At 49.0% G+C, this 19589-nt stretch overlaps 1 protein-coding gene and 1 long non-coding RNA gene across 4 annotated transcripts in view; one reads left to right on the top strand and one right to left on the bottom strand.

Moving 5' to 3' along the window:
- The window catches only part of LOC123618549 (uncharacterized), a 367703-nt gene that overhangs the window by 304470 nt on the left and 43644 nt on the right, over positions 1-19589 (bottom strand). The gene's annotated exons all lie outside the window — the stretch shown is intronic.
- C18H16orf82 (chromosome 18 C16orf82 homolog) lies at positions 6120-6787 on the top strand. Its single transcript, XM_010961115.2, is given in 3 exon segments — positions 6120-6147; positions 6269-6311; positions 6313-6787. Coding segments are annotated over 3 exon segments (546 nt in total).

The raw sequence follows: 19589 nt of genomic DNA, 5'->3' as shown, positions 1-19589 counted from the left end.
AACCAAGGACAAGATCTAAGTAAGGACTTAAGTCCTTGCAGGACCTGCCTCTCCTGCTTCACTGCAGCCCCAGCCCTGGTTCTAGGCACTGGGGATACATCAGTAACTGGGCAGAACCCCTCCCTCACATAAACGCTCAGGTGGGTGGGAGACAGACAATGAACAAAATAACCACGGCAAGTATATGGCAAGAAATAAAGGAGAGAAGGGGACCGTCCACAGTAAACATCTCAAAACCACCTCCCCGATTCAGACTTTCCACCTCCTGGTGTAGGAGAAAGGACAGGGACTGCCGGGTCAGTCGGAGGGACAGATCCCAGCCCCACCAGCCACCTGCGCTAGGTCTCAGGGCGCTGCAGTCACTTGCTTCCCAGGCTTTATTCTTGCACTCTGCAACCTAGGAATGGAAAGGTGGAAGTTCATAACAAAGACAACTTCTGTGCGCACTCTGCCTGCAGCCCTGTGCTAAGCTCATTAAGTTCATTTCCTCATTTAACCCTTGCTGCAATCCAGTGACAGTGGCTATTTCTATGGTGTGGAAAGCTGACACCTGATGTTGAACCCAGGGGAGAGCGAGGCTTTCAAGTTCTTCAGGCCAAATTCCCAGCCATAACGCTGCACACCTCAAACAGAAGCAGGGTTCTGCGCCTAAGTGGCCTGGAGCAAATCCCTGGGTTTCTTTCTGAGCCTTAGAGTCTTCATCTGCAAAATGGGCATAACACTTCCCACCTGTCAGTACCAATGAAGCCAGGCGTCTGGTATACTGTGGGGGCCCTATAAATGTGGACACCCCACCTCCCCCTCGGCCCTGCCCTGGGCAGTGATACCCATCTCCAAGCAACGGGGCAGAATCAACCAGTGAAGTTCAAACGCATCCCATTTCCTATTTTCCTGACAGCCTATTTCATGGATCACAGAGACCCAAGTACAGCTGCTTATTCAACGGAGGAGAGAATGAATTCATTTTCATTCCTTAATACCCGATGTGACCTATTCTCTGTTGATCTCTCCTTTCCAAGGCTCCAGCCCTTCCCGCGGACTTTCAATTTGGACAGAGAGGGGGACTTTGCAGCCGGTAATGACAGAATGTCCTGCCCAGAGGATGCTGGGAGCCGCATCAGTGCCATGCAGTAATAAGTCCAAATGAAAGATATTATGTCACCTCATTTGAATTAAACAGATGAACTACAGTCCTAGACTATTAAAAATGAACCAATCTGCTGGACAGCTTCCAAGTGCTCAGTGCTCAGCACCCCCCAAAAAAGTGCCTGGCTCCCACAGGGTTTTATATTCTCATTTTCTGCCAATAATTCCTCCTTTCTGCGAACAGGGAGGAATAATGTGTGCAAAAGGCCGTCACCCATCGGCAGTGGCCACTTTCCACGGGCAGCCCTGCTGTGCTAACTCAGGGCCAGCCCTGTCCTCATTGGGGCTCCCTCCCCTGGGCTCCTGGGGGCGGGGCAGCCTGGCATGGAGGGTACTCTGGGAAGCACCAGGGAGCCACAGGGCCGGCAGCCAGGGCTGGTCTGCGGACCAAGTAATGATCAACTGCCCCCAGCAATGTTTTCTCCTCTGATTTCTGGGGAGCTCCCCGCCTGCACCCCAAAAGCCCAGGGAGGGAGGCAGGTTGACAGCACTGCTTCCCTTTACAGATGGGGAAACCAAGGCGCCAGAACCCAGAGCGCTTGGGGTCACATCACTGAACCCAGCATGACTGGGAGGGAAGGCCCCTGGGTCATGCTTCTGCTCCCTGTCTCTCACTGTGCACCCCACCTTCCACAGCACAAGTGGCCTCTCCCTCAAGCTCTGCCACCCCCATGCTTCATGGCCCGGGCACCATTTCCCTCTCTGAGAACCTCTGTCCCCATCTGCAAGCCTGTAATTCCCCAGTGCCCCTCACAGGTAGACTGGACTGGGAGCCAGAAGACCAGGCTAAATCCCAGTTCTGCTGCTTACAAGCCATGCAGTTTTAGGAAATCTTGTTCTGCTCACTGAGCCTCAGTTTTCGCATCTGTAGCTTGGGACTTAATAACTAAAGGCTGATCTCCAAAGCTCCTCTGCTCTGACATCCTACCCTGCCCCCAACCAGAACCCCATCCAACATGCAGCTAACATCCTCCTGGCTTTAGAGCTCAGCACCTGGGGGCACGAGGTAATTCTGCTTTCTCATTTAATCCACTCCGGTGTGCCCTATGTTGACAATAAAGAGGCTTTATACCAAAACTGAATAACAATAGTAATTAAACCTACTCAGCTTTCCAAGTGTCAGTCGTTGCTCTAAGTGTTTTGCATCTACTCATTCAGTAAAACTTTATGGAATGCTTGAGCCTCTTCCAGGCACTGCGGACACAGCAGCGGCAAGGCACACGCCCCCTGACCTCAAGGATGGCGAGAGCCGACGTCTCCTGGCCCTGTTTCTCAGGGGAGGAGACTGGGCTGAGAGGGTCTGGATAACCTGCCCAGGTGCAGAGCTGCAGGGGCAGAGCCTGAGACCCAGCACCCAGGACTTGGGAGTGATTACAGCCGAAAGACTGGCACACTGGGGCTTCTGAGAGTGCAATTCCCATGTCCTGCGGTCTAGCCGACGGCTCGCAAGCTTGAGTGTTCTTAAGGATGTCTGATGGATGAAGTGGGCTTTCAGGGGTCATTTAGCCCATATCTGACTTCACCTCTGGTTAAGATGACAGACTCACCCCAGTTTGCTCAGCACTGTTCCTCTCTAAAACTGAAAGTTCCATCTGCCTGAAGCCCCCTCAGTCACACGCTGAATTAAGACTTTAACACGCACATGGGGCTCCTGCCCTGCCTTTTCCATGCTCAGCACCCTCTCCTGGCAGGGTCTCCCCTGCTCCTCTCCTGAGACCCACACCCTGACTGAGGCCGACAAGGCAAACGGGTCTGACATCCAGCTCTGGGGGGTTTAACCTCTCTGGGCCCAGCAGCATGAAGCCCCCAGGAGTGTGAGACCTGGCATTCTCTGAGATAGCTTTCGGGTCCGGATCTGGGAGTTTTATGGCCAAGGTCCATTTTACATCATCTCTCGGGGCTTCTATTTTATCAATCCATTTCCACTTCTTCCCTACAACTCTGGGGTAACACAAGACAAGTACCTAATACTTAGCGTTTATGAAGTGCCCACTGTATGCCAGGCTGGCCTCCTGGAATCCTCACTACAACCTAGAAGAACAATCCCCATCACCATTTGCAGATGAGGCAAGGCAAGCAGACTCCACTGATGCCCCGACCCATCTTTTGACCCCCAGGGTACAGATGGGAGCCGACTGATGGCTTCTCACCCAACTGCCTCCCCGACTCTCCTCCCTCTCTATCCCCTCCCTCCTCCCTCCTCCGCCTCCAGGCTTTCGCTAGCATCACAGAAGTTGCTCAACCAGCTCAGGAGAAATAGGAAGTGCGCCCCAGGGGCGACAGGAGCCAGCGGCTAACCCCCAGCCTCTGAGAGGCCCCAGCAGCCCTGAACCCCAAGCCAGCTGGCTACATTCTCAATAAACACCCCTTCATCAGCTTTCCTTCCCTCCCTGTCTTGCCAGCCATCTCTTCCCTGGGTTTCTTGGAACCACCTCCCAAACAAACTACTAGTACCCACATCATGCCTTAAGGTCTGCTTTGGGGGGAACCCAAACTGAGACAGAAAGGTTAGGCAACTTGCCCAAGATCACACAGCTGGTAAGCAGCGGCAGACCCTGGATTTGAACTCAGACATCTGGCTTCCTACACTGAATGAATTGGTCGATGACTGTGTTGCACAGGTCCTGAGCTTGATCTGGGAATCCTCCTCCTCCTCCCCGCTCCTCAGGCAGCTTCTCCTCCCTCCTCCCTTCCCCTCCCCATCCTCCACACACCAAGTCCACAATGAAAAACTTCCGAGACAATTCTTTTGCCCCAGATCACAGGAAGCTGGGAGACGTGCTCTGAGTAGAGAGTGAGTGCATCCTGGTGACATTCAGCTCCCCGAGAGGCTCACTCCCTTTCAGCTACCCCAGCCTCCTTCCGGTCCCTGTCCCACACAAGTGGCTCCACTCTGTGGCCACATCTTCAGCTGAAGCTGAACATTCTGGAATGGCAGTGTTTTATGACCAAATAATGTAGGCAACAGATAACCATTACTCCAGCCCTAAGTTGAACCTCATGGAAACATGCCAATAGAAGATGAGGCCCAAAGGATGCCGAGAAGTAGCTGCTCTGTACATTACGTGCAATTAAAACAAATGGAAGATTTCATAGTCTGTTTGGGAGGAGCCTTCTCAGAACTTCTCCAGGGAAATGTCACGGGAAAGAGACACTTAAAGGAATGTTTACTGCAGGGGAAAAAGAAAGGAACATAACCTAAATGTTCATCAATAGAATGGATGAATTATGACATTCATCAATGGAATACTCTAGCGCAGTGAAAATGAACTTGAGCTACACATGTAACGACAGAAGAATCTCACAAATATAATGTTGAACATAAGCAAGTTGTAGAAGGCTGTATAAAGAACGCCACTTATATCAAGATTAATAGCACACAGAACAATTCCATGCTGGTTTAGGGATACTTCAAGTATAAAGATGCTCATCAGATTCAGGATTGCCATGGGGAGACACGACAGGGAGGGGTAAACGGGTTTTAGGCTATGTCAGCAATGTCTTATTTCTTGAATGAGTAATGAGCACATGAATATTCACTTTATTGTTTCTTTTTTTTTATGCCTTAAGTAATTTTAAAAGTAAGGAGGAACTCAACCATGTGGCCACCTAGAGGAAGAATTACTTTTGTCTCTGGACAGAGCACCCCTCCGGGCCATGGCTGAGCTGGTTCTCTTTGTCTTGTCCTTGGAAGAAAGTATAGAGTCCCAGGTCCTGCTGTCAGGGACCCAGGTCACCTCAAGAGACCACCCATTTAAGCTCTGAGTCCTTGAAACCCACCCATGAGCCGTTTAGGGAGTCAATGAATTTCTTAATTCAGTCATTCAATGAACATCTGTTAAGTATCTACTAGTAAGTGTCATGCATGGTGTTCTCGCCCACAATACTGCTTAATCAGAACTGCACACAGGATTACCTACGAAAAGGCACACATAACCAAGCCTCTCCCCCCAGCACAGCACTTCTCAATGCTGACTGCACACTGGAGCCACCTGGAGAGCTTTTCAAAATTCTGATGCCAGAGCCTCACTCTCAACCAATTAACTCAGCACCTCTGAGAGTGGGACCCAGGCATCCCCAGGTGATTCCCACGGGCAGCCAAGGGAGAGAGCCACTGTCCTCGAAAATCCAAACATACGTTTATAAAAATCTCCCTACGGCCTCCAGAACTGTGAGAAAATAAATGTCTGTGGTTTTTTGTTTTTTGTTTTTTGTTTCTGATTTAAAAAAAAAAAAAAAAAGCTCCCTCTGTGGTTACAATACACACCCTGGGGCAGTTCATTGATTCACTCATCTGGTAAATGCTTAATGAGCATCTATTATGTGCCAGATACTATGCTGGGTTATCGGAGGCAGAGCAGAGACTAAGAAATCTAAATCTCTGTCCACACAAAGTTGACACTGTAGCAGAGAGAACCAACAGCAATAAATAACCAATACATAAAAACAATCACAAATCATAATTAATGCCCCAAGGCCCATAAATTAGGATGTGACACGAAGAGTAACAGAGGGACCTTCTTGGGGAAGGAGGGGACAGGGAAGACTTCCTGAGGGACACAGGAGCTGAAGCCTGACAAGACCGAGGGAAAAGCATTCCAGGTGGTAGAAACTGCCAGTGCAAAAGCCCTGAGGTGGGTAAGAGCTCAGAATAAGAAAGTGGCCAGTGTGATGGGGCATCCGAGGTGAGGAAGGGGTAGTTGTGAGGTGGGATGAGGCTGAGAGATAGCAGGAGCCAGACCAGGCAGGGCCGTGGAGGAACTGAGGTTAAACTCCTGACTGGGATCATCTCTGCAGTCCTTACGAGGACTCAGCAAGGAGCAGGAGGCTCAGAAGATGAAGTGATAACTATAAAGAAACACAGCTCAAGATGGTCTCCACAGGGACGCACGGCCAGGTCATGGGAAAGCAGAGGCCACGGGCCCCCCAAAACTGGTTATCACCCTTCTGGCCACGAGCCCCTTTTGTGCCCAATGGCAGCCCCGGCCACCAATGCATCCGGTGCCAGGACAGCATTGTCTCCCTCCTCACCCGCCCTGCCCGCCTCACAGGCACCATCACCATGGGAACCGAGCCAGCCAATCAGAACACTCCCTTTTAAAAGGGAGCCTTATAAATTGAGCCTCCACTGCCCCGAAGCGCCACACTCCACATTCAGAGGCCTCCAGGCCCCCTCCTCCTGGAGAAACCAGTTCAGTTGCCCCCCACTTTCCTCCAGGATAGAAAAGAGGAGTCTCCCGCCTGGAATGCTAGGGGCCCAGGTCCAGGCCTCCAGTCACCCAGCTTAGAGCCCCGTTCCACCTGCCATGTCACAGGGGCCACTCAGGAGCCCTTGAGAGGTTTCGGTGGTCACCTGGGGAACACCTGGAGCAGCGGGAGCGACGTGCCGAGCCTGCGACACTCCAGCCGGGAGGAATGCAGTGACGTCAGCCGGCTAAGCAGTGGGTACGCGGGGGATGAGGAGAGCAGCGAGGTCAGCTTGTTGGGCAGCCGTCGAATCGTGCAGTTGAACCGAAGGCTCCACATCCAGGCAGGCGGCGCCCAGACCAGCCAGGTGTGCGCCACCTACTCCCCCAACCAGCTGAAGAGCCGGCTGGCCAGCCAAGCCGACAGCACCGTGCAGACTGGAGGGGAAAACTGAGAGCAGCCTGCCTGGGGGCAGCGTGGACAGCCAGGCCAGCAGTCTGACCAGCCTCAGTTTCATCAGCCTGGGCAGCAGCGCCCTGAGCTACCAGGTGAGCAGCGGGCCGGCCAGTTCCATGGGCAGCCTTCCCTCCAGCCAGGCCAGCAGCTACCAGAGCATCAACGTGGACACCAACGTACAAAGTGGGCTGCAGAGCAATTCCAGTCTCCCGGCGGACAAGGCTGGGGACAGCGTGAATGCTAGTGACCAGGTCGCCAAGGGTGAGCAGCCTGCCCAGGTGCACGTGCCTTGATGAGGGGACTGGCCGGCCACTGGAAAATGCAGGCGTGAGGACCCAACAAACCCAGACCTCACTCAACGTCGTGACTGCCCAAAAAAGTAGGAAAGACCTTTAAAAAGTACACACTGTGTCAAAATCTTCAATGGATGGCCCCATCTGTAGCAACCACCATCAGCAGAAGGGTCATCCGTAACCAACCACAACAAGGATCAGCAGTCAACGCTGAGACCATCTCTGAGAACCACTGTTGGGAAGAACAAGGTCAAGTTCCATCCATGCTGGGTCCACATGTGTTAAGACCACCAGTGGCACTAACATCAGTCCTGTGAACCCCAGGGACGAGCCATCCCTAACAGGATCCGTCAATGGCAAAACCATCTGTACTGAGAACCGTCGCTGTGAGATCAACTATGCCAAAACTCATCAGGGGGCGACTACTGTTTTCAAGGCAAGGGCCAGCTGTATTAAGAACCATCTGAAGTTAGAAGAACCTTCCACGAAGAGACCATCCTAAGTGAAGAACACCAGCTACAACCAACACCAACCATGATGAGCTCAGAAGAAACAATCACCAACCACAGGTGGGATTGTCCGTGTCGAGAGCCAACTGAAGCGAGCACTATCGGGGGGAGCCTTGTCTCTGGGGAGCCCAGTCCTGGGCACACCCTGTAACACACGCTGCCCACAGGAGCTGGGAGCGTCTGGAGAGGACACTCATGATAACTGCATCAAGGGAGCCGCATCCCTGACGAGCATCGTCCAAAGCTTTACGCTTTCATTTTGAACACTGTTTCCAGGCAGCTTCAGCCCAGGATCTTCCCAGGAGCAAATGCTCCCTGACGCCCACCCGTGTCTCTGTTGGACCTCAGAGGAGGCAGAGAGATAAGAGACGAGGCCAGGAGTTGTCCTTTGTCGAGGACTGTTGGGACAGTGTTTCCTGTGGCAGGACAATGCCACAACAAATGCTTAATGGTGACAGACACCAACCCAGCCAAGAATGGCTGTGATGGGAGAGCTCTGGGCCATTTAGTGAATGACCCCTAGGTGGGTGAGAGGGCTGAGACCTCTGCCCTACCCCGTCTCAGGACAATGTTGCCCTTCCCTGGGCTGACCACACAGACTTGGGGGAGTGAGTGTGTCCACGGAGGGGCAGAGGCGAGAACAGTCATGAAGAAATCCACTAGGAACCAGAAGGAAAGCTGAGGGGGCACCAAAGACAATAAAAGGTGTCTGGAGAGGCTACACATGTGTGAGTCTGTGTGCCTGTGTGCGCGTTCCTGGTGAGGCTGCCGAGATGGGGGGCCACAATCACACTGAAGAACTGAGGAGAGAGGAGGGCTTAGCTACCAACTCTGCTACTTCTAGGCAAAATCCCTAAACTTTCTGCAGCTCAGTTTCCTCACGTGGAAAATGGGACCCCTAATCCCTATTTCATACACAGATAGAATGGTTATGTGGATTACATAAAAATGTATATTGAGTACCTGGCAAGTAGCAGGCACTCAGTGTTTGCTGCCTTCCCTCTTCTCGCTCATCTGTAAAATGGGCACTGTGGTTTCTGCCTGGTTTCACTCACAGGCACAGAAAGGATAGCGCCTGCTAGTAAGGAGAAGAGGGTCCTTGACAGGAAAAAAAAAAAACAGATGCACAGATGGAGTCTGGAGTCATGGCATCTCCTTAGGAGTCAAGACTGTTCCGCAGATGGTTTTGATAGGTTGAGGAGGAGTGAGGGCTTCTGGGTTGAGGATGCCCCATCTCTGGACAGGTGGGTTCCTTCTCTTCGAGCATGAGCGCCCCTTTGGAGTACACTGTCCCCCACTTTTCCTGCAGGCAAAGTTGCTCAGCAGGACCTGAGCTCCCATGACCCAGAGAGACAAGGACCCCGCCCCTGTCCAAGGAACCCCCCGTCTGCAGGTGGCTGCAGGGGAGCTTGGCTGCCTCATCACCCCCCCACCCCCGTCTTGCCTCAACTGACGGCACCCCCCCACTTTCCCATCTCAGAGGTCAATGAAGGGCCACAGAGGCCAAGCCGCAGGCACAGCAGGACCAGACAACTGCACCCTGGGGCCCTCAGCCTGCAGGCCACAGACTCCTTGGACACAGCGTGGCCAAAGCTCAGCTTGGCGCCTTCCCCTGACCACACCCTCCTCCCCGTCCCTTCTCAGCACACATCATCGCTCTCAATTGTCCAAGCCGGGCCCACGCATCACACTGGTCTGCCCCTGCCCCAGCCACACGTCCCATCAGTCCCTGAACACCCCCCACCTGCACCGCTGACCCCCTAACCCAGGCTATCATCTTCCTCCCAGCCTCGGCTGCACCCTAGAACCACCTGGAGGACATTTTCAAAAACCAGATGCCCAGACATCCCCACTGACTTAGCCTAGGCACCATCAGTGCTTAAGGTCCCCCAGGTGACACTACTGTTCATCCAGGACTGGGGAATGTCGCTGTCCTTGGTCTCTTCCCCCTCTGATCCACTTTCAACCCCTGGGGTCAAAAACGGACACCTGCCAGGACCAGGAAGGAGAGGGAGTCAGCTGGGACCTTGGCATGTGTCCCCTCTAAAGAGAAGCCAGACATGTAGAAGTCTACATAAAATGTCCCAATTTCTTTTAACATGGGCCACAAATTCAAAAAAATTCTAAAAGCACAAGGCAAATGAAAACATTTCTGGAGGCAGGATCAGGCCTATATACCCAATGGCTTTTGCTTCTAAACAGAGAGCAATCTCTCAGAAACAAAAATGTGCTTCTATTCCTTGACTGCTTAAAAACGTTCAAATTTTCCCACCATCCAAAGGATTTGCCACGACATTCAAGCTCGTCACAAACTGCCCTAAACATGTTTTCCCTCCCTCAGCTCCTGCTCCTTCCTCCTCGACATCTACATACTGTCCTAAACCTGAGTTCAAGCCTCTGGGCCTTTGCACATGCTGTTCCCTCTGCCTGGCATAATTTGCATGCAGTATAATTTACATGCAATGGAATTCACCCTGTGCTAGTGTGCAGTTCTACGATTTTTGACAAACACTCACATGCAGTCATGTATACACCACCACCCTTAGAACAGCAAATAGTACCATCACCCCCAAAATCCCATTATCCCTTTTTATATCAGTCCCTCCTCCCTCCCCTACAATCACTGACCAGATTCCTGTCCTGACAGTTTTCCAGAATGTCATAGACATGGAATCACACAGCTTGTGCCTGGCTGCTTTCACTTAGCTAATGCATCTGTGACCCACTGATGTTTCTGTTTGTCCTGAGTAGCATCCCTGGTTTATCCACCCTCTCGATGAGAGGCATTCGGGTTGTTTCTGTGACTATGAAGCAGCTAATAAACATTTATGTACAGGATTTTGTGCGAACGCAAGTTTATCATTTCACAGGGGTGAGTACCTAGGCGGGGACTATCAAGCGACATGTAAGTGTGCTTCACTTTATAAGAAACTTCCAAGACGTTTTCCAAAGGCAGCATTACCTTACAGTCGCCAGAACTTTGTATGTGTCAAGAGTTTGGGGTTTTCGTTTTCATTTTCGTGATCTAGCTCCCAGTTCATTATCTTAACAATATGGCGTAGTTGGTATCAGTCTCTCACTATGAACTCCATTTTATGTATGGGGAAACTGAGGCACAGAAAGGCTAACACTGTGCAAATTAGTGGCAGGGCTGGGATTTTTTTATTATATATATTTTTAATTGAAGTATAATCAGTTTACAATGTTGTGTCAATTTCTGCTACACGGCATAATGCTTCAGTCATACATGAACATACATATATTTGTCTTCATATTGTTTTTCACCATAAGTTACTACAAGATGTTGAATATAGTTCCCTGTGCTGTACAGTATGAACTTGTTGCTCATCTGCTTTATATATATTAGTATCTGCAAATCTCGAACTCCCAATTAATCCATTCGCACCTCCTTCCCTCCTGGTAACCATAAGTCTGTTTTCTATGTCTGTGAGTCTGTTTCTGTTTTGTAAATAAGTTTGTTTGTCCTTTTTTTTTTTTTCAGAGTCCACATATAAGTGATATCATGTCATATTCTTCTTTCTCTTCCTGGCTTACTTCACTTAGAAGGACAATCTCCAGGGCTAGGATTTGAACCCAGGCCATCTGGCCCCAGATCCAGGCTCTTAACCAGGATCGCTACCTCCTTCTCTCTGTTTTGGACTCACTGGGCCCCCGGCATACCCATGCAACAGGCCACACCCTAACGCAGAGCCCCCAGCCAGCTGTTTCTTGTCCCAGGCCCCTGAATATAATGCCTCCCACTTGTGTCTCCCTGAGGGGAGGTGCCACTCCCCCCATACCCCGCTCTGTATCCTCGAGGCCCCGTCTGTGTCAGAGGCATCGATGACTGCTGAATGAATGAATGAGTGGGCAAGCAAGCAAAGGACGCAGGGCTGAACCAGAGGAAGAGAGCTGGGTCCTCCACAGCCTGTTCTCCAGCGACTACAGCCCACTGTCCAAAAACAAATGTAGCTCAGCATCAAACGTTAAATACCGCTCGGTGTGCGCGCCCCAGCCCCCAGGACAGCTCCATCCTTCCCCCACTGTCTGCACGGTGGGAACATCTCAGCCCACCCCGGCACTGGGGACGCAGCCAGCACTTGAAGTGAGGACCGTTTTTCAAGCGGGCATGGTGATTTTTCCTTCCCTGTCCACAGGCCCAGTGTTTGGGGTGCCACGGGGTTGGAATGATGGGTTGGCTGCAGGCGCTGGCTCCTGAATTATTAACTGGGCTGGGGAGAGAGTTGCTTACAAATGCTGTCTGTCCGGCAGAACGCGGCAGCCCTCAGACTTCAAACAGGCCTGGAGCGGGCGGGCAGGAAAGGCTGGTAGGCCTCACACGCTGACCAAGTCAGGGACCTCTCTTCCCCAGTGCTCCCTTGGCCTCCAGCCACTGGCTCCACCCAGAAGGAGGTCATCTTTCATTCTTTCTTCACACCATACTGCCTGTTCTGTTGGATTCAAGCTCCTGACCTCTCCTCGGCTGCCCACTCCAAAACCAGTAGGTAAAGTGGACGGAGTCTGGTGATTATGATTCTGAGCCATGAGCTTGCTGGGTGAGCCCGATTCTCAGTCCACGGCTCATCATGGGCAGGGAGGGGGAGTAGGGTGTCAGAGGCTGGGTCCCCTAGAAGCAGAGCCTGGGATGGGGGTTCCTGTGAGAGTCATGTTAGAGGTGTTCCAAGGAAAGGGGAGAGGGAAGCAGGCTGAGGAAGGGAAGGGTCTAGAAACTGGCCTCAGGCTGGTCCCACGGCAGCGGAAGGGGGGACAGGCTCTGCAGTGTCCATGGCAACTCAGACCTGGTCTCACCTTCAAAGGGAGAGGGCCCTCCACGTCCCCATGCCCTGGGTGAGGGAACATAACCCACTGGGTGGAATAGCTCCCATCCAAGTAAGAGCAATTCTCCAGAGACGGGACATCTGGGAGTCACTAGTGGCAACACCAGGCAGGTAGTCAGGCTGGTGTGGCTCCAGACAGTGGTCAGGAATACAGCTCCTCCCAGATCTCCATTCTACCAACCTTAGGATGAGACCCTTGTACTCATGGTCCAAGATGGCTGCCCAAGCTCCATCCAACACATCTCCATCCAACACAAGAAGAAGAGCAGGGGGAGGAAGGAGGGAAGAAAAGTTTGGCCCTTCTTTTTTTAAAAGGCTTCTTAATAATCCTATACAACAGAGTTGTACCTAGCTAGAAAGGAGGTGAGGAAATTTGGTCTTTATTCTGCAGAAATAAAATTGACATTTTGTTACTAATAAGGGAGGACGGAATGGAGACTAAGGTAGATACTGCCCCTAATCCATTCTCCCCACAGAAACTAAAAGGAAATTTTGACCTTATAAAATCACCCTTTCACTTAAGATCTTTGTGGTGGCTAGCAAAAATGCCGCAATACTTAGCAAATTCTCCCAGAAGAGGAGAAATCTTTCTCTCCAGCGCCTGAATCGGGGATGATCATGTGATCTGCTTTGACCAACAGAAAGTGATGCTCTGCGGCTCCAAGTCTAGGCCTTCAGGGGCCGTGCAGCTTCTGCTCACTGACACTTCACTCTCCGCAGCCATCACACAAACACGCTGGTCCAGCCTGTCACGTGAGGAAAGAGTCTCCAAGCCCCCCAGCCATTCCCGTCAAGGCCATCATAAACCACTCAGCCCCACACGACCCACCAGCTGACCACAGATGCAGGAACAAGTCCAGCCCAGATCAGCTGAGCCTGACCGAGACCAGAACTCCCACCCACTGAGCCGAGCCCAAACTGCTTACCTTCAGGCTCCCAAGCTTAACAAGAGGTTGGAGATAGTTTGTTACACAGCTAACGCTAATTGCTAATGCTCTAATCTCTTCCCCTTGCTCTCAGGGCAAAGAACCGAATTCCCCCCACGGCCACCACAGGCCTGGCCCCTGCTGACCACTCTAGCCTCAGTGCAAACTGCGTTCTTCTCTGTGGTGCCTTCACTTCCTGAGACCCCCTGCCCTGAGCCCCAGCACCCACGAGTCCTGCATCCAGACTATTCTCTGCCCCGCTACTTGGTTCCCACCCACTCTTTCTTCCGAGTCAGCTCATGTGCCCCTCCCCTGCGGGAGGCTCCCTGAGCCCCCATGCCCAGATCCCATGCTCCTGGTACACACTCTCAAGCTGCCGTGCCCCTCCCCCCACAGCACTTCATTGCAGTCATAACTCTATACTTCTTGGCGTGATTCTTTGATTAAATCTGCGTTGGACTCCACGAGGGCAGGGACTGGGTCTTTTGTGCTCACTGTTGTGTCCCCAGAGCCCAGAACAGCCTTTTCACAGTTGGTACGTCCTTGGGTCCCCAGCACCTAGAGCCATGCCTGCACACAGTAGGTGCTCCATACATACTTTTGAATGAATGACTTCAATCCGAGCGTAGCAAGGCCAGCCAATAGAAACTCATTAGACCTTGACTGTGATATTAGTTTTTAAAACACAAAAGGCGACAGAGTGAGTCACGGGGCTTGAAAGTGTCGCACACGCATGCACGTGCACACACGCACACACCAGGTCTGGCAAGGTCATGACAGTGACCATTGACAGACTTACCTCTTGGGCTCAGGGGAGTCCCTAAGGTCACTTGCTCTCCTCAGTGGATTGTCAGCTGTGGTTTATGAAAACTTGCCTGGAATCCCTTTCTTTCCGATAGAAACCCTTCACTTCCATATCACGTTGAGCAGCACGAGCAGGGGCGGCCTCTTTCTAATCCTGGAGGTCACAGTGACCTAGAGAGCGGACTGGCTCTGCATGCCTGAGCTCAGCTCTGCCGCACACTTGCCCTACGCCTTGAACGTGCACCCTAACCTCTTTAACACCTGTGCGTCCTCGTCTGTAAAACGGGAGGAAGCAGTACCTCCAGGGTCATTTGTGCCGAGCGCATCTGGCTCAGTGCACACAGGAGGCCTTCAATAGAAGGCAACCATCGTTGCAGTGGACTCAGACAGCTCCCAGCTCAGGGTGTGTCCCACTAGTTTACCTGTCTTTCTGCCCACCCCACCCCCACTGCCCCAGCTCCAGCCCCAGCCCTTAGCTCAGGGCCTGGCACAAAGCAGATGGTGGTAAATGTTTGTTGAATGAAGAAACGAGAACTTGAAAAGGAAAGCCAGAATTCAACTCATTCAGCCTTCACTGGGTGCCGAGCCCTGGGCTAGATGGCAGAGAATCCAATCAGAGGGAGACCACTTATGCTTTTGGGGTGCTCACAGCCTGGCCAGAAGTCAGAAGGCATCATCCCTTAGATTTCACTTAAAGATCCAAGTGATCTTTAAGATCTTTAAAGATCTGCCTGAGATCTGGTCATACTAGGCCCCATTCTCACCTGGCAACAAGCAGCTGGAGCTGAGGTCGCCCTGCTCCAAACTTATTTTTCACTTGGCATAGGCCTTTGAGTCCCTGGGTTAGAAGGAGAGGTAGATGGGTGAACAGTGCAGCAAAAGAGATGATGGAGCTGGAGGTGGCAGGAGGCCCTCCCTCAGTCTGGGAGGACGGGGAGGCAGCTAAAAGGGGACAGGCTATTTCCTCTCAGACCACGCAGTGACAACCGGCTAGGTCAGTTGCCTTCCCTGGCTTTAGTTTACTCCAGAGGTACACTCTGGGATATAGAGCTCCCTGGGAACAGAGGCCTCAGTGGATGCTCGAAGTTCCCTCCATTACTTGGATTTCAAAGCATCCTAGTCAGTTCAAAGATGGTAGGACTGCTATTCAGAGAGGGACAGAATTTATCAATGGTCACACAGCAATGTGTGGGCACAAGTGTGATGACCAAACCAAATCAAAATTCTGCTTTGTTCTTGGCTCGTATTTACTTTCCCAGATGCCCCTCCCCTCACCGAGGGGTCAGGAAAAAGTCAAGGTGATAGGGCTGGGGGCAGTGGTGGGGAGGACAGACACAGAAGGTATTTTCTTTTCTAGGTCTTTGTGGGCATTGGCCTCATGAATTATTCATCAGGAAATCTGCTTGAGGTACTGTCTTAGTCTTAATTTTCAATTCCCCTAATGCCAGCCAATTCTCTGCTGAAAACCTCTCAATTATTAATGTTTCTAAAACAATATTTGTTTTCTCTGCATCAAGCAACAAGCCAAGGCCTCACAGCTAGTGATCCTGCCCCGAAATTCCCAGAGAGAGGCTGGACTTGCTGGTGAGGCATTTCTAAGGGGTCAGGGGTGTGTCTGGCGGCAGCAACAGCCAGACGGAGACCATTAAGCCCATGCAGAGAACAGGTACTTAAAGATTTCCCTGTTATCAGTAACTCCCAGGACAAAAGAAACTATAATAAAAGCAAAAACAATTACTATGTATTGGTCTCATGCGCCAAGAGCAAAGCTGAACACTTTAATTTTACTTAAGTCTTACACACACTCCACAGGGTAGTGTTTCTCATTCCCATTTTACAGATGAGGAAACTGAGGCTCAGAGAGGCCCCTGGTTCTACAGCTCATAGCTCAGGAGAATGGGATTTGGACTCAAGTGGATATGACTCCATGGCCAGTACATTCTCCATCCTGACCCAATGATGCCACCTGGGATTTCTATTATGTACAACAAAGAACCTTCTGGAAGCAAATTACGTTACTCTCAAAGAGTGTTTAGAATAAGACACTGATGGAAGGGAGATATGGATAAGATGAAATTCTGGATGTAGGCAGTAGAACTGGGGGGATCACTGCAGTCCCCATAAGGACTGCTCTCCTTCATGTAATACAATCTAGCACCCACGACATTGGTGGCAAGTGGGAGGAGGGATAGGAGACAAACTCCATAATCAGTCACAAAAGGTGCCTGTGTGCCACCTTTAACACTCAGACTCAGTCACAGACAGAGGGTATGGTGATGGTGATGGAGCTTGGCCAGATAGAGGACCCAGGCTTCAGAACCAGACCAGTCTGGGAGCATAGCCCCAGATGAACCACTCTTTATCCTCTCTGCACCTCACTTTGCCACATCTGTGAAATGGGATAATGCCAGCCTCTCCCCTACAGGGTCATGTGCGCCACATCTGAGATAATGCCCTTGATGAGCCTGGCACACAGCGAGAGACCAACAAAGGCCAGCCTCCCTTCCCTTCCGCTCGGCTCAGCAAGAGGCTGACATTTTCAAAAAGACTTGCTCAAGTAAGAGAGAAGGACATAAAGGAAGTAGGGAAAATATCTCTTTTTCAAGGCTTTTTAGTTGCAAGGGGAAAAATCCACTCAGAAGGGTTGAGGCAAAAGGGGAAGGTGATGGAGAAAAGGAGCTGCTTACTGATGACAGAGCGGTCTCTCACAGACACAGGACACAGAGCCAGGTCCAGCAGAGCCTCACGGGCCAGAAGCACTGCTTCTTCTCCAGAACTCCATTGTCTCCTGTTCCTGTCCCTTCCTGCATTTGTTTCCTTCTCCTCTCTCTCAAAACTGGTTTCTTGGCTTTTCTGTGGATGAAGATGGACACCTCATGGGCATCACTTAAGTCTCAGTTCCAAATTCTAATTGGCCCTGCATAATGTCAGATATCCATCCTGGGCCAATCAGATATGGTCGGGAGGGAAGGGAGTGGCTTAGTAGAAACATTGAGACTGAGGCTTCTGTCATCAGGGGAACATAACTTAAAAGCACACTAAGAATCCACTATACCTACCAGAATGGCTGAAATTAATAGCCTGACAATACCAAATGGTGGCAAGACTCTGCAGCGACTGGGAACTCTCATACGCTGCTAGTGGGAGTGGGAAATGACACATTCACTTTGGAAAACTGTTCAGTAGTATCTGCCAAAGCTAAATATATCTCTACCCTTTGACCCAGCAATTCCACTCCTCGGTATATACCCAAGAGAAATGATTGCTACAACCACCATAAGGAACATACAAAAATATCATACTTCCAGCTGGAAAATGTTCATAACTCCAAACTGGGGGAAAAAAAATATCCACAAACAGTAAAATAAATTGTGGTAGCAGCGAAAAAAGAAAAGAACTATTGGTACACATAACAACATCGATGAATCTCACAGATATAGCATTTAGCAAAAGAAGCCATACACACAAGAGTACATAATACAGGATTCTGTTTACCAAAAATCTTATCCATGGTGATAGAGAATATAGTATGGGTTATCTTTGGGGAGTATTAACTGGGAGAGGGCACAAGGGAAACTTCTGGGATGTTATAAATGCTCTATATCTTTTTCTTGTGATGGTTATATTTTAAAATACCATGAGGCTAAACACTTAAGATTTGTGCCCTTTACTATATGTAAGTAAGTCCTCAATAAAAAAGAAGAAAAATGCATATTTCTATAATACATAGAAATATAGAATCAACTACATAACCACCGCATCAAATACACAGTCAACTTTGTCTGAAATAGAGATAAGCATGGGATATATATACACATATATACATATATATTTTCTATCCTTCACTTGAACTGATAGAATATTGACAACAGTAGACTGTAAAAAATGACATATATATAATATATACCCAGAGAAACCACTAAAAATATACACTCAAAAATATAGATTAATCAAGATGGACTTCTAAAAATTGTTCAAGTAACCTACGGGAAGGCAGGAAAAAGAAAACAGAGAAATGAAAAAACAGAGAGAACAAACAGAAAACAAAAAATAAAAAGGCAAACTTAAGCCTTAAAGTATCAGTAATTACATTAAATATAAGTAGCCTAAATACATCAATTAAAAGGCAGAGTTTGGAAGGGTGACCTAACTACATACATGCTCTCTATGAGCAACTCCCTTCAAATATAACAATACAGGTAGGTTAAAAGTAAAAGAATGGGAAGACATGTATCCTGAAAACCTTAACCAAAAAAGCAAGATACATCAATGTCAGATAAAGTATACTTTAGAGCAAAAATAATTACCAGAGACAGGAATACTATACAAAGATAAAAAAGTCAATCTACCATGAAGACATAACAATCCTAAATGTGTATGCACCAAACAACAGAGTTACAAAATATATGCAGCAAAAACTGACAGAACTGAAAAGAGAAATACACATATACAGACACAGTTGTAGACATCAACAGCCCCTCTCAACAACTGATAAAACAACTAGTCATAAAATCAACAGAGATATAGAGGAATTCAACAATACCATCGACCAGCAGAATTTAGTTGACATTTACAAAACACTTCACCCAACATCAACGTAATACACATTATTTTCAAGCATTCATCAAATATATGCCCAAATAAATCATATCCTAGGCTCTAAAACAAACCTCAATAAATTTAAAAGAATTTAAATCATCCAGAGTATGTTCTCTGACTGTAATGGAAGCAAATTAGAAATCAATAACAGAAAACAGCAAAATTCCCAAGCTTTTAGAAACAAATCAACATACTATTAAATAACCCATGAGTCAAAGGGGAAGTCTCAAGGAAAAATTTAAAATATATTGAACTGAATGAAAATAAAAACACAATATAACAAAATTTTTGGACACAGATAAAAAATGTTGAGAGAGAATTTATAGCACTAAATGCTTACATGAAAAAAGAATAAAATTCTCAAAAACTAATCTAAACTACCATCTCAAGAACCTAGGAAAGAAAGAGCAACATAAACCCAAAGAAAGCAGAAGAAATATAAAAACAAAAATCAACAAAGTTGAAAACAGAAAAACAACAGAGAAAATCAATAAAAACAAAAAGCTGGTTCTTAAAAAAAAACCAATAAAATGAACAAACTTCCAGGTATACTGACAAAAACAAAAAGAGAGAGGATACAAGTTGCTAATATCAGGAATGAAACAGAGATATCACTATAGACCCTCCAAACATCAAAAGGACAATAATAAAGGAATACCACAAACAATACACACAATCTACACACACACATTTGGTAACTTAAATAAAATGATACCTTAAAATAAATTCCTTGAAAAATACAATTTCCCTAAAATGAAATAGGTAAATTGAATAGACCTGGAATTATTAAGAAAAGTGAATTTATAATTTTTAAATTCCCCTAAAGAAGTC

Source organism: Camelus bactrianus, chromosome 18 (genome assembly GCF_048773025.1).
Source record: "Camelus bactrianus isolate YW-2024 breed Bactrian camel chromosome 18, ASM4877302v1, whole genome shotgun sequence".
NCBI lineage: Eukaryota > Metazoa > Chordata > Mammalia > Artiodactyla > Camelidae > Camelus > Camelus bactrianus.
This window is presented reverse-complemented; position numbering and strand designations above follow the sequence as displayed.